The sequence below is a fragment of the Equus caballus genome, chromosome 2, assembly GCF_041296265.1.
Source record: "Equus caballus isolate H_3958 breed thoroughbred chromosome 2, TB-T2T, whole genome shotgun sequence".
NCBI lineage: Eukaryota > Metazoa > Chordata > Mammalia > Perissodactyla > Equidae > Equus > Equus caballus.
In genome coordinates, this window is record NC_091685.1 from 59,410,800 (window position 1) to 59,428,069 (window position 17,270).

The following is a 17,270-nucleotide window of genomic DNA, read 5'->3' on the forward strand; positions in this document are numbered from 1 at the left end:
TGTGTTTACAAGTATATAAATGTATTTTCATGTTCATATGACATAGTATATGTTCCACCTCTCAGGACTGATTCTGAGCTTGTTCCATTCAGTCAAACTCAAGTAATGGTACTGATGCTAGAGCTTTCTCTACTCCGTCATCATTGCATCTCTAATATAGTCAATGTTCCACTTTTCTTCTTGAGGACTTTTGAACGTTAAAATGGCTATATCCACATGGGGTAATTCAGAGAGAGAGAGAGCTGAGTAAATTTCAGAGCACAGAAGAATGTCGTTTTTGCTGAACAAGAAACAGGCAACCTGCTGGCTGCTATCAGAGACCTCACCAGATAGCATGGATAGAAACAATTAATTAAGCTTCTCTTCCCTAGCTACTTACAATGTACTGTTGAACAAAAGTTGACAGCCTTAGGGGAAATGAGTCAGTCCCCCACCCCCCCACCCCGCTTCTCCTGGTTCTAGGGACAGTACTCTCCAGGGCACATCAGGAAGTCTTTGCTGCTGATCTAACTGTTTGTATGATACCTCCATGTGTATCCACATTTACTCAGGTAACGCAATCTCCTCCCCTCATCATATTTCCTCTACCCATTCCCTTCCACCAGGCTTCTTTTCCTGGTCTATCCTGGTGATGGGGTAACCTGGCATCTCTTTTATTTTTGTCTGTCTCTCATTGATAGAAAACTTTCTGGAGCTCTTCATTATTAAACTTTGGAAACACACATTGCTCAGCTCTTACATTTTAAAAGCCTTGCCTTTCAAGACTAGTGTTTCTGTCCTGAGTCTCAAAAGTCTATTTTTCAGGGTAAAATAAAAGCCAATAATTTCCTCCCTTGTTCTTTTCTGCCGTAGCATTCATCTCCTGAGGCAGCTGAGATAGACAATCCTAGTGCTTGGTCTGAGGATACCTATGGGATTCGATACAGGAGATGTGGGAAAGCAGAGTAACTCTTGATTACTCAAATGTTATCCCTTTACTCCTGCAGAGAAAAGACTATGAAGAATTACGTGAAAATATTAGCAGTTGTTGTCTCTCGGTGGGATTTCAAGACAATTTTTTTGTACTTTTCTATGTTTTCTAAATTTACTATAATTGATACATACTGCTTTTATCTAAATATATAGCTGTCGGGTTAATATGTGTTAAAATATAGGTATCATATGTATATAAATATATTTGATACATATAAATATATTTTATGTATATGTCATATTTACATATGATACCTATATTTTAACACATATTAACCCAGCAGCTATATATTCACATAAAATAAATATATTTTTATATAACATATATATTTGTTATATATATCATATTTCTACATATGATATATATTTTTATATACATATGATGTATATTTCACAAGTTTTTTGCATTAATTTTGACTCTTAAGGCAAGAGATTTTTACTTAGATAATATTTTCTCTAGGTTCTTCTCAAGATGCTGCCTTGATAAAACTGCCAGAATCTTTTTCTATCTCTTCTACAGTCTTTACCAAATCGTGAAATCTGGGTATGAAACTTTTCCTGTGAGTGAGATTGACTTGCTCACCTGTTTTTGGCGTTAGAGGACCTCGCTGAGATTCGAAAGCAGCCTGGAGGCTTCTCTCTCACGTAACTGGTTTTATCTGATAACTTTTCACAGTGACTCTCACTACCTCTCTGCCCTCTTTTCCAGGAGGTTCCTAGCCTCAAATTACAGTGAAACATACTACTCCACAAAAGGAGAGGAGATCACCAGACATCCTCAAATCATGGTATTTTATGGAAACTTCCTATGTCTCTTCTCGGAAAATATTATTTTCTTGTGTGATTTTGAAATCCAATTCCAGCTTTACAAGAGCTTCAGAAAGTATTTCATCAGAAATGGGTCCTACATTGACTACCGTCACTGAACGATCCTGGAACGGAAAATCTGACCCTCTGAGCTCTCGAGGAGGCTGATCACTGCCTAACAAGCAAACCAATGACTGCTAACGTGTTTTTCTTTACAAACTGGTTTCTATGTGCCCCAAATTGTGTTAAGTCTGGAGGGAGGGTACAGCAGGACCCCAAAGAAGTATAAGGTCCCTGATCAGATTGTAATCAAGCTAAATGGCTAAAATCTAAAGACGTGAAACATTTTTAAAAACGCCATCTGATTGACCCTATGTGAGTCACATCCTCTAGTCTTCTCATGCACCAACATTGAGGTCTCTCCTTCATTCTCCAAGTGAATCTCTGTTCGTTTATTGTTAATATTATTCCAGCATATACAGTTTCTATTTTTATAACCTATTCCTCTTTCTAGAACCTGCCCTCTGCAGCATTCTAACCAAGGATGACCTTATTCTCTCTTACCAAAGTATCCTTTTTAAAACCTATTTCCTCTATTTAGGGCAGCTGTCAACTATGAAATCTAAGTCATCATACAATCTTTGTAAAATAGAACATGAAGAAAACTGAGTAACATTCTTTTATGAAGGGAGTGGTTGTTGGCCTGTGAGGGTCTGAGGTCCCTGAGGGGCCATGGAAAGTGTCACACATAGGCAGGAGTTGAACAGACAGAAATGATGGAAAGAGTAAATACCTGCTAGAATCCCCAGGGGCAAAACACCAAGTAGGAAGTGATAAAGATGCCAACCCGAGAGAAGTAGAGAGACAGGAGGGAGAGGCATGCCAGGAGCTGGTTGGAGAGTGAGACCTAACTTTAACAATCATCAAAAACTTTGGCTTGATTTCATATGCAACTGGGACAAATTATAATAATAGCACAAGAGGGGTAGTTTGGCAGAGATTTTAGGATGGATTAAAGGAGTAATATTTCTGTAGAAAAGGGTCACATTTCTGAGGCTGGTGTCATCAACTAATAGACTGCTAAATTTGGGAGGAAAGAATCCATATACTGCTTTATACAAAGTAACCATGTGATTAAAATAAAAGGATTCTAAAGTAGTTTCAAGATTTTCCAAATGAAAGAAAGCAATGAATGAATGCATGAATGAATATGTGTAATTTATGAGAATGAAGTACTGATATATTCTGAGTAGAAAATATGTAGATATTAACATTTATATAATATCAATGTATGTATTTATATCAATAGCCTCTTCATCTGTTTTAGGATCACTGTTTTTACCAAGGATCCGTCATACATGAATTAGACTCTGCTGCCAGCATCAGCACGTGTAATGGTCTGAGGTAATGCACAGTTTATCTTTCTGTTCCCTTTATGAGTTTTCCTATGGATTTTCAAAGACATTCACTTCTCTTCTTTCTTTTCAACAACCCTGGTAAATAGAAAAATAATGAAAAAAAGCTATTGCATATTATGAGTGTGAGTGCCCACTCCAGCACATTGCTTATGTTCATTTTTGACAAGAAGATATCTAACCCACAGCCCTAAGCAAGACAAGTTCTTCAGTATATGATCAAGGAATTCAGAGTTGGGAGACTGCTGGAAATCATCTAGCCCGTCCTTTCATGTTATAGGTCAGAATACTGAAATCAGAAACTTGCTCCTGAATGTTCAATTTGATAGTGTTAGAACTCAGTCCAAACACCAGGCCTCCTAACTTTGAGTCTAAGGAATTCCCACCACACCACAATGCTTCACAGCTTTTTACTAAATCAGGTGGTGTTTCCAGTCTCTAGCAAGTAAAACGTCAGAAGGAGAGCCTATATAAGCTCTCTGTCCATTTTGGGCTCAAAGACAAAGGAGGAAGATGCGGGGAGGGAAGGGGGAGAAGAACAAGAAACTTTTGTCTTCATTTATGAGGGCTTTACTTGAGCAGTTCCTAGTGTTTTCAAGAATGAGAACCCCTTGAATGACAAAATTACCACATAATAGTATTTGTGCTTTTATATATTTACTCTACAATTAGGGCATGATGGACATAAAAATTCACAAAATTTTTGGAAGAACTGAGATGCTTACCAGGTGTCCACAGCCCCATGCGGTAATTGCTACTCCACCTATCTTTCAAACTAGAGATTGGGCTATCAAACTTCTGAAAATCCAGATAAGTTAACTCTCACAAAAGTTGTTAATTCAATCAAAGGACACATATAATCTCATCTCTTTATCACCCAGAACACCTGGCTATATGCTCATGAGGACTTTATAGTTTCCCTTTTTTAAAAAAGCAGAGTCAATAAAATGGAACAGAATAGTATTATGTAGTAATGTAATATAGTTGTAAAATGGAATGCATCTTAAATATACGTTGTTTCCAATTTCCACAGGGGTTTCTTCAGGGTAAATGACCAAAGGTACCTCATTGAACCAATAAAATACTCAGATGAGGGAGAACATTTGGTGTTCAAATATAACCCGAAGGTGCAGTACGCTGCCAACTATTCTTGTACACAGCTCAATTCTACCAGGACAGCTGTTCCAAAGGATAATGCTAAATCCATGGAAGACTCCAAAATGGAAGTGAGTGCTTTATTTTTAAATCATTTTTACCCCAGGTAAAATGTCTCTTATTTTCTTTATGACCTTGAGAGAGAGATTATGAGCCCAAATAAGTGTACATGCTACCTGAGTCTGACTCTTCATTGTTTGAAATATGAAATGGCAAACTTTCATTTTTATTATCTATATAGAAAGTGTTCATTCCCTACAGTAAATCTCAGTTTGTCTTTTGGATTTCAAGGGAGGGGGATATCTATAACTCTACATACAGATTTATAACATTAGGGCTATAAGTGGTTGGAAAGAATGAAATTTACAATGTCTTGAAACCTCTCCTAGGTATTGTCTTTCCTTGTCTTCCCTGCCAGATTTTGGTGAGAACTGTTGATGATAAGCCAGGTTCTCCCCCTTTCATCAGGTCAAATGTTCTAGTTAAGGATAATTAAGAGTAATAACAAGGCCAATTTCTGGTGGGATGATTGCACAATGAAAGTCCTATGTATTTTAGGCTTTTCTATGCTGCTAGTTCATATCACTTTAAATCCTCAGTAAGTGTTAGCCTTTAAGCTCCATGGGTGTTCATCTTCTTCATACATCCATGGTACAGACTATGCCTGAAACTTACTAGATGCCTAACATATGGTCTTTGATTGAATCAATCAATCAATAAATGATTAATTAGCCCACAAAAGAATGACTTAGTCAAATCTTTGAACAATATGCCTCTGATTTAAACTCAGAGAATAAGCATGTACCTCAGTGTATGACACTGAAAACAGAATTTTCTGGTATTGATGTTTCAAATAAAAGATCTATAATTAGCAACTTTTATACATGGTCCCTTGGAATTAAGACTGCTGAAGGGAGAGATTGACAGACAGGGGGAGTAGAAGGAATACAGTTGGTCCTTCTGGCCAGTGCTGTGCTTTAGCTGTCAACTATAGATGGATCCTTTTTAACATGATCTTATTTAGTAAGCGTTACTTTGTAAATGAAAAAAACTAAATGTTAAAAATTGGATTCATGATTCTTTATTTTAAATTCTTATTTTACATGAAAAACTAAACAAAGAAAGGAAGCATAATCAAATGCAAAATGTTGTTGCAGATTTATTAAAATCTGATATACAGGGCTAAATGTTTTAATAATATAGTGGGTCTCAATTAGATAAATTCCTAGAATTATTGGATATACTTTTGTATCTCATCTTCTGTATCAATAATATTGACATTTCTTACCATTTTAAGTGTTAACATGAGAAATATTAACCATACTTCATTAAATTTTTCATAAATTTCCAGAGCACCCATAAAGAAAAGTATGTGGAACTGTTCATTGTTGCTGATGATAATGTGGTAAGTTTTCACATGAACATTATCTCTTCATTCATCTTTATAAAACTATAGTTGTAATTCTAACAAACAGAAAAAAATATTTTAATCAGAATTCCATTCTGGGATAAATGTTCTGTTTTTAGCTTCCCCGAATAGACTTCTATAAGAGATGATAAGGTTCTTTGGCATTACAGCAGACTAAGCCAAAAGAGCACCCTCTTCCCTGTTATGAACATATGGAAATAATGAACAATGTATAAAAAATTGAAGATACATTCACAATCTATAGTTGAGTTCAAAAGAAAACACAGGAAATCTCCAAGTGCTAAACATGAGGAAGAAAATCTCTGTCAGAATAGTAAGTAAAATCAAAGACCTGGTGATCTACAATACATGGGATATACCGCGTAAAGCCCAGAGCCATAAAGGGCTGCCCCACCCCTGAAAAGGGAACTAGGAAAGTTCTCTCCACTGAAATTGCAAAGAGAAGGGAAAAGTTCTGTTTGCTGCAGTGATGGACAGAGAAAATCTAATGCATAGGAAAGCAAAAGTCCTAAGCCTGTGTCATGCACTGATGTGGGGCATGGTATTATATTTTTCTTCAGATAGACAAATGCTAAACAAAGCTTTCAACATAGAAACTGATTAGAAATGTGGTAAACTACTAGAGCCCAAGTCAAAAATGCCCTATAAAGACACTTTCATAATCCAAGATAAAACTAATCACATGAGAAAGAGTCAACCAACATAATGAAAAGGAGAGTAACTCTCCAAGAACTGTAAATTGTCCGCTGATATTTCAGATTACACACCCAACAACAGAGTATAAAAAGATACGCAACAAAAAATAACAGGGTCACAGGGAAGGCAAGGGTTTTTTAGCTCCTCTCTATTAGAAAATTCTAAGTAAAGCAGAACAAAAATTCAACAAAAATAGAAAATACTTGAACCACATGTAGGTTTGATCTAATCAATTGATAGACTATCCTGCACCCACAAAATAGAAAATACATATTCTTTTCATTGGTGAGAACATTCTTTTAACTAACTTTTTAAAAAATGCTAAGATAAGCCTTGTTCTTAATAACAATTTATTAGTAAAGACTAAGAATAATTTATTAAATTTAAATTTAAGTACATTAAATTGAACTTTACCTGCATAGCTCTCACACATGCTGCCTTAATGTGGTCTTAAAATATTTAAGGGTTTCTGTTTTTTAGAGAAGTTCCTATAGTAAATTATCCATTTTCATTTGACAAATAGTTAATGAATATCCAATATGCCAGGTTCTGACTATTAAATATATATATTTAACATATATATACGTGTTAGTCAGCAGAACAAGAGTTAAGTAGAGTGAGGGTATCTGGTAAGACAGAATAGGAAAAACGAAGGCAGCTTTTGGCAAAACATGTTGAGGAGTCTACATCTCTTGAAGGCAATGTGAGTTTTAAGCTGCTGAGTAGAGTGAGGATATGGATCTGTACACCCAGAGTTAGTAAGTTGAAAGGGAAAGAAGAACACAAATGTCTGAATCCTGGGGACACTAACCATTTACTAAAGATTTGGAAATAAGAGTATCTCTATCCTTCTCCCTTACCTCCATAGGTGGAAATCATTGGTTGATGAAGTACCCTATTCTTTTTATCCCTAAGACAGCCTCAGAATCTTTCCCAATTGTGTGTTTTAGGCAAGCCCTATCAATTGATCATGGGAATCCCAGTGTGAAAACGTATTTGCCATCCGGAATTTAAGGAGATGGTGGAAAAGAGAAACTTGTGCACAGTAAAACTCTAGGAGTGTATAGGGTAACAGAAACCAAGGTGATAAAAAATTTCTTGAAAGAGAAAATAGTCAGTATTAAACAAGAATAAGATGACCAGGAAGACGAGGAAAAAGTGGTCAATGGATTTGATAACTAAAAGGACAATCATGGGCCTATCAACAATACTTTCAACAGAATAGCGGCAGTTAAACCAATGAGTAGTGGGTGAAGGAGGGCGTGGGAGATGAGAATTGAAGAGATTCTAATATTATATCTTTGAGGTATTTAGATATTTAAGACAACAGGAGACCAATGGAATGATGACTAGAGGTTACTTGCAAGATTCAGGAAAGCCATGCTTCTTTTTATTTTTATTATGAAAGAAGCTCAACCATGTGCATTTATCCCTACAGAACATCTTATGTTATTATCAAGTATATTTTATCAGGTCTAAATTGATAATGCTGAGAGTAAGGTCTTGACAGCACAGATAGGGAATCCATTTGTAACAAGAGAACAAAAGACAGAATAGGCTGGAGCAGGAAAGTCTGCTTTGTCTTCTTAACCATTTCCTGGAGAGAAGGGGGAGCCACAATTTCTTGCCCATCTCCATCACATCTCTGACTCCAGGGTGATCCTTGATATATGTTACTTAGTTTGTGACCACCATGGACAGAGGAGGGCTGATCAAGTTGCTGTTTTTTGCCATATAATGGCTGCTATGGAGTTTAATATGTTTTGTTTCACATAAAGAACACTGATCAGTTGGTTTAATAAAGCAATGTAATGTGAAAAGGGGACAAAGTTATAAAGACAACCATAAAGTAGTGCTAAGCTGAAGCATGTCTTTAGAAACTGCTGTTATCTAGTCATTTTATATAAAAAATGTATTTCTGTATAAGTTGCGCGGATTTTTAGCTGACTAGGAGGAAAGCTAATAATTGTTTTCTTTGAAATATGTCATAATGGGTAAAGTATTTTGAGTTTTTATTCAACTCCTACTATTAATGAATGTTGATCTGATGTTTATATTTCCAGTATCGCAGGAATAACCATCCTCCCGTTAAACTGAGGAACCGAATTTGGGGAATGGTCAATTTTGTCAACATGGTAAGATTTGATACACTTTGAATCAAGCTAAAACTACAAATGGAAAGAACATTTTAGGATAGCTATCTGCTGGATTTTTGTGGTAATCCTGATGCTGAGATCACCCCAAACACATTTGTCAAGTAGTTCAGTTAGCAAATGTGCATTGAAAAATTCACAGCAACAAATGAACCACAGCTGAGTTTTTTATTTCCTCAGTAAATGACATTTAATATTTAAATAAGTTTCAAATATTGATCACTAATCACAAAATTTATAAAGCAATGTACAAAGATTTGAATACCCATTATACATAAATCAAATCCACTATTTTAAATCACTATTCCATGACCTTGCATAGCAAAATGAGTTTCAAGCTATACTTTATTGTCCATATTTTGACACAAAAATTAGGGGAAACATTTCAGTAAGATGCACTAAAATGATTAATTTTTCCAAAATAGAATTAACTATAAACTTTTTCTAAAAAGTAGTACTGTGAATTGTACACATCCCTCTCATGTTGACTTCTTCTCAGTCATACATCCGTTCCTAGGATAAAGAGGGCCCAAAGAAAGATGATGTAAGGAATAACTCCACTAGGTCAGTGGTTGTTCATTAACTAGTTGAAGGACATTTGATCTGTTTCTAGTTTTTTACTGTAATGAATATAATTTTTTAAACATTTGCATACAGGCGTATGTGCAAACATGAATTTTCACTTATTTTTTGTAAATGACTAGGAATTAGACATACTGGGTCTTATGGTACGTGTATGCTTCTTTAGCTGGTTCTAACAAATTTTGATATATTTTATTTTTAATTTTCATTCTAATTGAATGAATAATTTTTAATTAAAATATCTCTAGTATCTCTTGTGACTTCCTCTTTGAGTCAGTGTTTATATATATATATTATTTAACTTCCAAGAACTTGGTATTTTTTTAATATATCTTTATGTTACTTGTTTATAATTTATATTCTATTAGAATTACAGAATACGTTTTGTTTGATTTAAATTCTTTTAAATTTGTCAAAGTTTGTTTTATGGCCAGAATCTGGTCTGGCAGATAATGTTTGTGTGTACTTGAAGAAAAAAAAGAATATTCTGCTATTGCTGGTCAGAGTTTTCCATAAATATCAATTATGTCAAGTTGGTTGATAGTGCTTTTCAGGTCTTCTGTTCTTTAATGATTATCCGTCTACTTTTTCTAACAAATACAAAGATGAGGGTTGCAGTCTCCAACTGTGATGGTGAATTTGTCTCTCCTTTCAGTGCTATCAGCTATTACTTCATGTATTTTGAAGCTTTGTTGTAGATGAAAACTCATTTAGAATCGTCTTCTTGGTGACTTGACCCTTTTTATCATCATGTAATGATTTTTTTTAACCCTGAAAATATTCTTTGTCCCTAAGCCTATTTTGTCTGAAATTAATATATCTACTCCAACTATCTTTTCATTAGAGTTTGCAAGATATATCTTTTGCTATCCTTTTACTTTTAATTTATCTATATCATTATATTTAAAGTAGGTTTCTTGTAGATAGTATTATTTTCTTTATTAAATCTGACAATCTTTGTCTTTTAATTAGTGTGTTTAGACTATTTACATTTAATATAATTATTGATATGGCTGGATCAAAATCTATCATTTTGTTAGTTATTTTCTCTTATTCCAAATGTCCTTTTTAAAAATTCTTTGCACTGCTGCTTTGTGATTGTTTTTTGTAATTCCATTTTATTTCCACCGTTGGCTTTTTAAGAATACTTTAGTCCTTAAACATGGATTTATAATATAAATGCTTAATAGAACAGACAACCTTCAAATAATATCATATCCTTATTCATATAGTAGAAGTACCTTATAACAGCGTACTCCAATTTGTTCCATCCACCTTTGGTGTTAATATTTTCATCAATTTTTTAAAATAGACCTTGTTCATTAGAACAGTTTAGTATTTACAGAAAAACTGAGAAGAAAGCATAGAAAACTCTCATTTATCACAAATCCAGTTTCCCCTATAACCAATATTTTTGATTTGTATGGTACATTTGTAACAACTAGTATTGATATATTATCAACTAAATTTAAATAATTATTAAGATCTCCTTAGTTTTTAAAAAATCTCCTTTTTCTGTTTCAGAATCTCATCCAAGATACCACGTTATATCTAGCGTTCATGTTTCCAAGGGCTCCTCTTGACTCTGACAGTTTCTTAGACTCTCATTATTCTTGATGACCTTGAGAGTTTTTAAGAGTACTAGTCAGACATTTTGTAGGATGTCCTTGTGTTGGATTTCATCTAATTGCCATTTTCATCACACCATGTCAATGGTACATATTGTCAACCTGTTTTATTACTGTTGATGTTGATATTGATCATCTGGATGAGGTAGTGTTTTTAGGTTTCTCCCTGGCAAAGTCACTCATTTCTCATCCCTTTTCACACTTTATTGTTAGGAATAAAGTCTCTATACATAGTTCACACTTATGTGTGGAGTGGGGAGTTAGTTCTCCTGCTCCTTGAAAGTAGAGTACCTACAAAAATTAGTTGATATTCTTTTACATAGAAAATTTATCTCTTTTCTCTCCATTTATTTGTGCAATCATTTACATCAGTATGAACTCATGGGCATTTCTTTTGTATTTTGAATTACAATTTAATATTACTTCATTTTATTGCTCAAATGGTTTTAGTATTGGCCATCAAGCAATGTTTTAGTTATTTGGTGTGTCCCTTTGACATACTTCATCAATGTGTGTGTGTGTTGGCACATGTGTTTCTTGGCACTTCCTTACTTTCTGGCACTATAAGATGCTCCAGGCTCATCTAGTATATTTCCTGCCCCAGTGCTAGAATAGGCCATTTCTCTAAGGAGCCCAGGTTCTTTTATTGGAAAATGGTATTAGGAAGCAAGATCCAGGCACTAGGTATCCTAGATGCTATTCGGGGTTATCATACATTTTACTTTTATGCATCCTATAAATCAATAATACATTGCTGTTATTTTTGCTTTAAACAATAAATTGTCTTTCAGAGCAATTAAACATCAGAAAAAAACGTGTATTTAATATTTACCATTATTTTATCTATTTCCAGAGATCTTTATTGTTTTGTGTGTGTAGCTTGCGCTTCCTTGTGGTATCATGTTACTTCTGTCTGAAAACTCCTTTAACGTTTCTTGTAGTGCATATCTACTACATATGAATTCTCTCAGTTTTTGTTTGTGTAAAGAAATTTTTATTTCTCCTTCATTTCTGAAAGGTATAAAATTCTGAGTTGACAGTTTTTTGGTTTTGTTTTTGTTTTTCCTACAGCATTTTGGGGATGTTACTCCATTTTCTCCTGTCTTGAACTGGAATATTTTCTGACCCCCCTTTCTTCAGTCCCCTGTGTGTGATATCTATGTGTGTGTATGTGTGTGCATACATGCATGTGTGTTTGGTGTTTATACTGCTTAGGATTTTCTGAGCTTCCTGGATATGTGATTTAATGATTTTTATTAGTTTTGAAAATTCTTGGCCATGATCCCTTCGAATATTTCTTCTCCCTTGTTATCTCTCTCTCTTTTCCTTCTGGGATTCTAATTCCACATATGTTAGACCCTGTGATTTTCCCACAGCTTTGAATTCTCTCTTTTGTGTTTCATTCTTTTAATTTTTTGTGTTTCAGTGTGGATAATTTCTATAAAACCAACTTTAGTTTCACTGATTCTTTCTTTGCTTGTGTCTTGCTTACTGATATGCTCATCAAATCCATTCTGTTATCTCTGGAACTATATATTTTTCTATCATTTCCATTCACACTCTCTCTCTCTTTTTTTTTTTTTTTTTTTGCTGAGGAAGATTTTCCACGAGCTAACATAACTTGCCAATCTTCCTCTTTTTGCTTGAGGAAAATTCCCCCTAAGCTCACATCTATGTCAAGCTTCCACTATTTTGTATGTTGGTTGCCGCCATAGCACAGCTGCCAACAAGTGGTATGGTCTGTGCCAAGGAACCAAACCCACCCACCAAAATGGAGTGCGCTGAACTTAACCACTAGGCGACAGGGCCAGCCCCCATCCACTCCCTCTTATAGTTTATACCTCTGCTGAAATTCCTCATCTCTTCAAGCATGTTTTTCACTATATTAGATTTTTATTGCCACGTAGCAAATTACCACAAACCTAAGAGCTTAAAACAGCACCCATTTATTATCTCGCAATTTTTGTAGGCCAGAAATCTGGATACAGCAAACTGGGATCTCTGCTCAGGATCTCACACTACTGAAATCAGAGCTGGGGTCTCAGCTTATTTATGTTGTTGGAAGAATTCAGTTCTATGCAGTTGTAACGCTGAGGTCCCCAAACTCTTGCTAGCCATTAGCTGAGGACCATCTCAGTTTCTGGAAGTGCTGACAATTCCTTGCCATGTAATCCTCTTATGGGCCCTCTCACAACACGCCAGCCTAGTTCTTTGGGCTCACAGGAGAATCTCTGCTGCTTCAAATTTCTGATTTTAAAGGATTTAATTTAAAGAATTACAATTTCTCATTTTAAAGGATTAAGTTTGACCTACCCACAATAATCTCCCTTTAGATTGATTCAAAATCTGCTGACTTAAGTGCCTTAATTATATTTGCAACATCTCTTTGCCTTTGTCATATAGAAAACCTAACTATATTAATAAAATCTATCATATTCACAGTCCTGACCAATTGAAAGTGAGGGGAATTTTACAGGGTGTATGTACCAGGGGGCAGGAATCCTTGGAGACCATCTTAGAATTCTGCCTACCACATCCGTATTTTGCACTGAAGCTTTAACATATTAATAATTATCATTTTAAATTTCCTGTCAGATAATTTCAACGTTTGGATTATCTCTGAGTCTACTTTTGTTGGCTCATCTCTCAAACAGTGGATTGTTTTTCCTTGTTCTTTTGTATGTTCTTTAATATTTTATTGGATACTGGACATTATGTGTAGGATAGTAGAGACTAAGGAAATTGTATTTGTGCCTGGGAATGTACACTTCTTCTCTTTCTAGGCCATTAACATGTGGGATTGAATCAATCTTGTCAGAAATTGAGCTGGTTTTGGGTTTTGCTGCTGTTGTTACCTGCAGTGCACCACCAGCTTCACATTCTCTTTAGTGTTACCTTGTTTAGAGTGGGTCCTGAATTATTGGAAAGATTGTTATTGCTTCACCCTCAACTTCAGACCTATATCAAGGGCTAATGTACAAAGAAGTTCTCCCTTCACATTCTTATCTCTTCTTCAGTAGTAATCTATTCTTGTTTGCTTTTCAGGGATTGCTAGCCTGGTTATGGGATTCAGAGCATTTTCTCTTGTCCTAATTAACTTCAGTCTTAAGAAAGCCCTGACCATGGGTGTTGGGGTAGATATTTCTCAATGTTCATGCTTCTTCTCTGTTGGTAGGAGACCTCAGATGGTCTCATCTCAGGACAGTTTCTTTCTATCCCTGTCTCTCCTCCAGAGATAAAAGCTTTTTACTTTTCTCTTCTTTCAACCAGGATAGGTCTTCACTTGAGCTCTGGGGGTGTAAAAAAAAGTCTGCTGAAGTTCATACAGCAGCTTAAGGCTTTTGTTCCTCAGGAGAGAAGAGTCTGGTAGGTTTTAAGATGTTCCCAAAGCAGTAGTTGCTTCCATCCTTCAGGCCCGTACCACCAAGGGAGGATATCTCCAGTCTCCCACTCTGTCCTCCATCATTCTCATGGGTATCTAGAAGAAACCCATGGAGAGGAGTCTGTGTGTGGATGTGTCTGTGTCCCCTGGAGGTTCCTATACTCACATTCCTTTGCCCTTTAGCAATTTCTTAAAAATTTTTGGTGAATTCCTCTTACCTGCTTGTGTGGTGCTCAGCATCTCTTTTCCTCATACTCTGCAACTGGGAGATGCCTTAGTACCATCTCTCCTTGAGGGAGGCTATCTTTCCTTAGATTTCAGGCTACTTGTTTGCCCTATTACCTCAGTTCTCTTGTGGTTTCAAGAAAATAAATGATTTTGTAGATTCTCTAGCTTTTTGTTTTTGTCAGGGTAAAAGCAACATTCTTTCCAACTTTGTACATCTCAGCCAGAAGCAGAACTCCTTCCAACTTTAAATCTAAATTATGGAAACTAAAAATTCTCCCCATGACTTTTTCTAAAAGGTAGGAAAAATTCGAAGTAGAACGGTCATATCTACTATAGTAGTCACCTATATAGATAGTCACCTCTGCTTTCTCCTGTTTCTTATATCTTGCAATTGTCTTTATCACCAGCCTAACATTGCTCCAACTATAAGACTCAGTCTCCCTCCTTGGGTTCCCATCTCCAAAGTAAGCGTTAAATACAAAATGATTGCATATTGTTGAACTTTTACTAAATATTTTCAGTTTATATTGAGAAGTCACATCAAAAATAATTTAAAGTAACATAGTCTAAAATTCTTGACCCTTCCCATCTTATCACTTCTTATTGGCCCTTTATCTCCCACAGAGCCTATATTCATTATTTCACTGCATCCTCTCTCATTTTATTTTTATTATGTCTTCACCTCTTTTATCTCAGAAATTCCAAAGTTCTTTCTCTACTATGAAGAGCAAATCAACTCCCTGCAACCTTCCAACTATGTATATCCAAACCCATTGAAGCATTCCACAGATAAAACATGGCTTTATTTTATAGGACATTTTCTCACTAGAAGAGAATACATTCATAGAAGGACAAACATTATTTCCATTTGCACTTGCATCTAGTTTATGAACCCAAAGCCCACCATGAATGTAGAGAGTACAAAGAGCCCAGGTTAAAACGATTTTTTCTCTATGGGACCTGACTCATAAGGTTTATTCCATGATACGATCAGGGCAAAAAGGAATGGATATCACAAGCTCCGGTATAGATTTGAGATCATGATTTGACTAAAGGTCTAACTTCATGAGAGTTTAAAGAAGCCTACTTCTCTTGGGTATGACATGATCTTGTTGAGTTATCATGTTGACACGTGAAATTCAACATATTCATATTATTCAGGTTAATAAAAACAGAAAATTAACACAAGGTTGTTGTTATAGCAGAAACATTAAACTTCTTAATAACCAGCTACATTCTCTATTAATACTGTATGAGTTGTCTCTCCATTTCTGTTCTTAACTCAGTGTTCATAGTTTATCATTCATTCTTTCTTTCAATCTACCTTGTACTGGCTATTATGGAATATAAAATTGATAGAATACATAGTTCTTTGTCTCAAAATCCTCATATTTGCTTAAATTCTGCCTTCTTTTGCTCTGGCATCAAAGTATCTAACAACTAAGTGTTTAGAAAAGAATGGGAATGGGGGTAAGAAGGCTTATGGGCTATGACTATTTCTGCCTGCTTTGAGCAATCCCCAATAAGATTTCATAGAGAACAAGATAGTTCCAAAAATCCAACATGGAGAACAAACATGGCAGCTAAGTTATTGATATTTGAAAACCAACATCAGTTTTTATTCTGTCACAGAACTAACTCATAACCTAAAGCAGAGAGAGGAGTAAAGACCATTTATTCCACTGTGTGCCACTGCTAGTAAATTCACATTTTTCAAGTCAGTTATAATTTCAGAACCTTAGTAAATTATTTATTCTAGACATATCCTGAGCCCAGTGCCTGTAAGGCTTATGATTGTTCAAGGGTAATCATACGTTTGTAGTCAAGTTCCTTTGTTAGCCATGGCAATTCACCCCGTATTCTGCATGATTCATCCTACATTCTGTTTCTATACAACTGTTTGTAAAATGAAACCTGCACTTTTTGCTTATGTACCTCACACATTAAAATCATTATTTTTTAGATATAAGGGCATATGGCAATGATGAAGGATCTTTCTCCAACTTGACTTTGTGAAAATTATTTCTCCTTTAAACAGATTTATAAAACCTTGGACGTTCATGTGACGTTGGTTGGTCTTGAGACGTGGACAAATGGAGATAAAATAGAAATAGATTCAAATATAAAAACTACCTTATTGCGTTTTTCAGCTTGGCAGGAAATAATCCTTAAAAAAAGGAAGAATTTTGATCATGTTGTATTACTCAGGTATGTAACTGTTCTTTTTTCCCGCCTGCCTTAGGTGGATCATTAAAAAGAAAACAAAACAAATGAACAACCAAAATACTTTTAAAGCATTTGACTTTTGGATGGAACACAGGGACTAAATGTTATGTCTAGCTGTACAGAAAATTTCCAGATGAACTTTTTAATAATCAGTCTTTCTAATAGTGGTTACTATTAAAAAGGAAAAATGTGATAGATTCATATTCCTGGACAGGGTTGAAAATGTCATTAGGTAAGCAAAGCACTTTTAGATTCCATTTACTTTACCTGTCAGCACTCAACACTAGTTCCCTTCAGCCTGCCATGCCATGTCATTCTAATGCTCCACCAGAACCCACCTTTCCTTGGAAGCACCTCATTCTCCGGACACTTTTCCTCAACAAAGTGTGCTCATCCAATGACCAGTGCTTCAAGAGCATCTTCTCTACTATTCAAGATGACAGACAACTAATCTGATAAATTAAGCCTGCCAAGTCTTTACTATTCTTAAGTAAAGGTTTGTATTTATCTAGAATACTAGGTCATTAATTCCTAAAAGGAGAGGGGGCATTTTTTTCATTCTTATGATTCAAAATACCTAGCACACTACTCAGCCTG

At 35.3% G+C, this 17,270-nt stretch overlaps 1 protein-coding gene across 3 annotated transcripts in view; it reads left to right on the forward strand.

Annotated features, from left to right (window-relative positions):
- Nucleotides 1–17,270, forward strand: part of ADAM7 (ADAM metallopeptidase domain 7) — a 65,529-nt gene that overhangs the window by 18,128 nt on the left and 30,131 nt on the right. For all 3 annotated transcript variants that reach the window (XM_014737834.3, XM_070256226.1, XM_070256234.1), the window contains 6 exons: nucleotides 1,682–1,760; nucleotides 3,107–3,183; nucleotides 4,228–4,420; nucleotides 5,701–5,754; nucleotides 8,538–8,609; nucleotides 16,486–16,655. In XM_014737834.3, coding sequence (XP_014593320.3) covers nucleotides 1,682–1,760; nucleotides 3,107–3,183; nucleotides 4,228–4,420; nucleotides 5,701–5,754; nucleotides 8,538–8,609; nucleotides 16,486–16,655 — 645 coding nt within the window. The remainder of the gene's footprint in view (nucleotides 1–1,681; nucleotides 1,761–3,106; nucleotides 3,184–4,227; nucleotides 4,421–5,700; nucleotides 5,755–8,537; nucleotides 8,610–16,485; nucleotides 16,656–17,270) is intronic.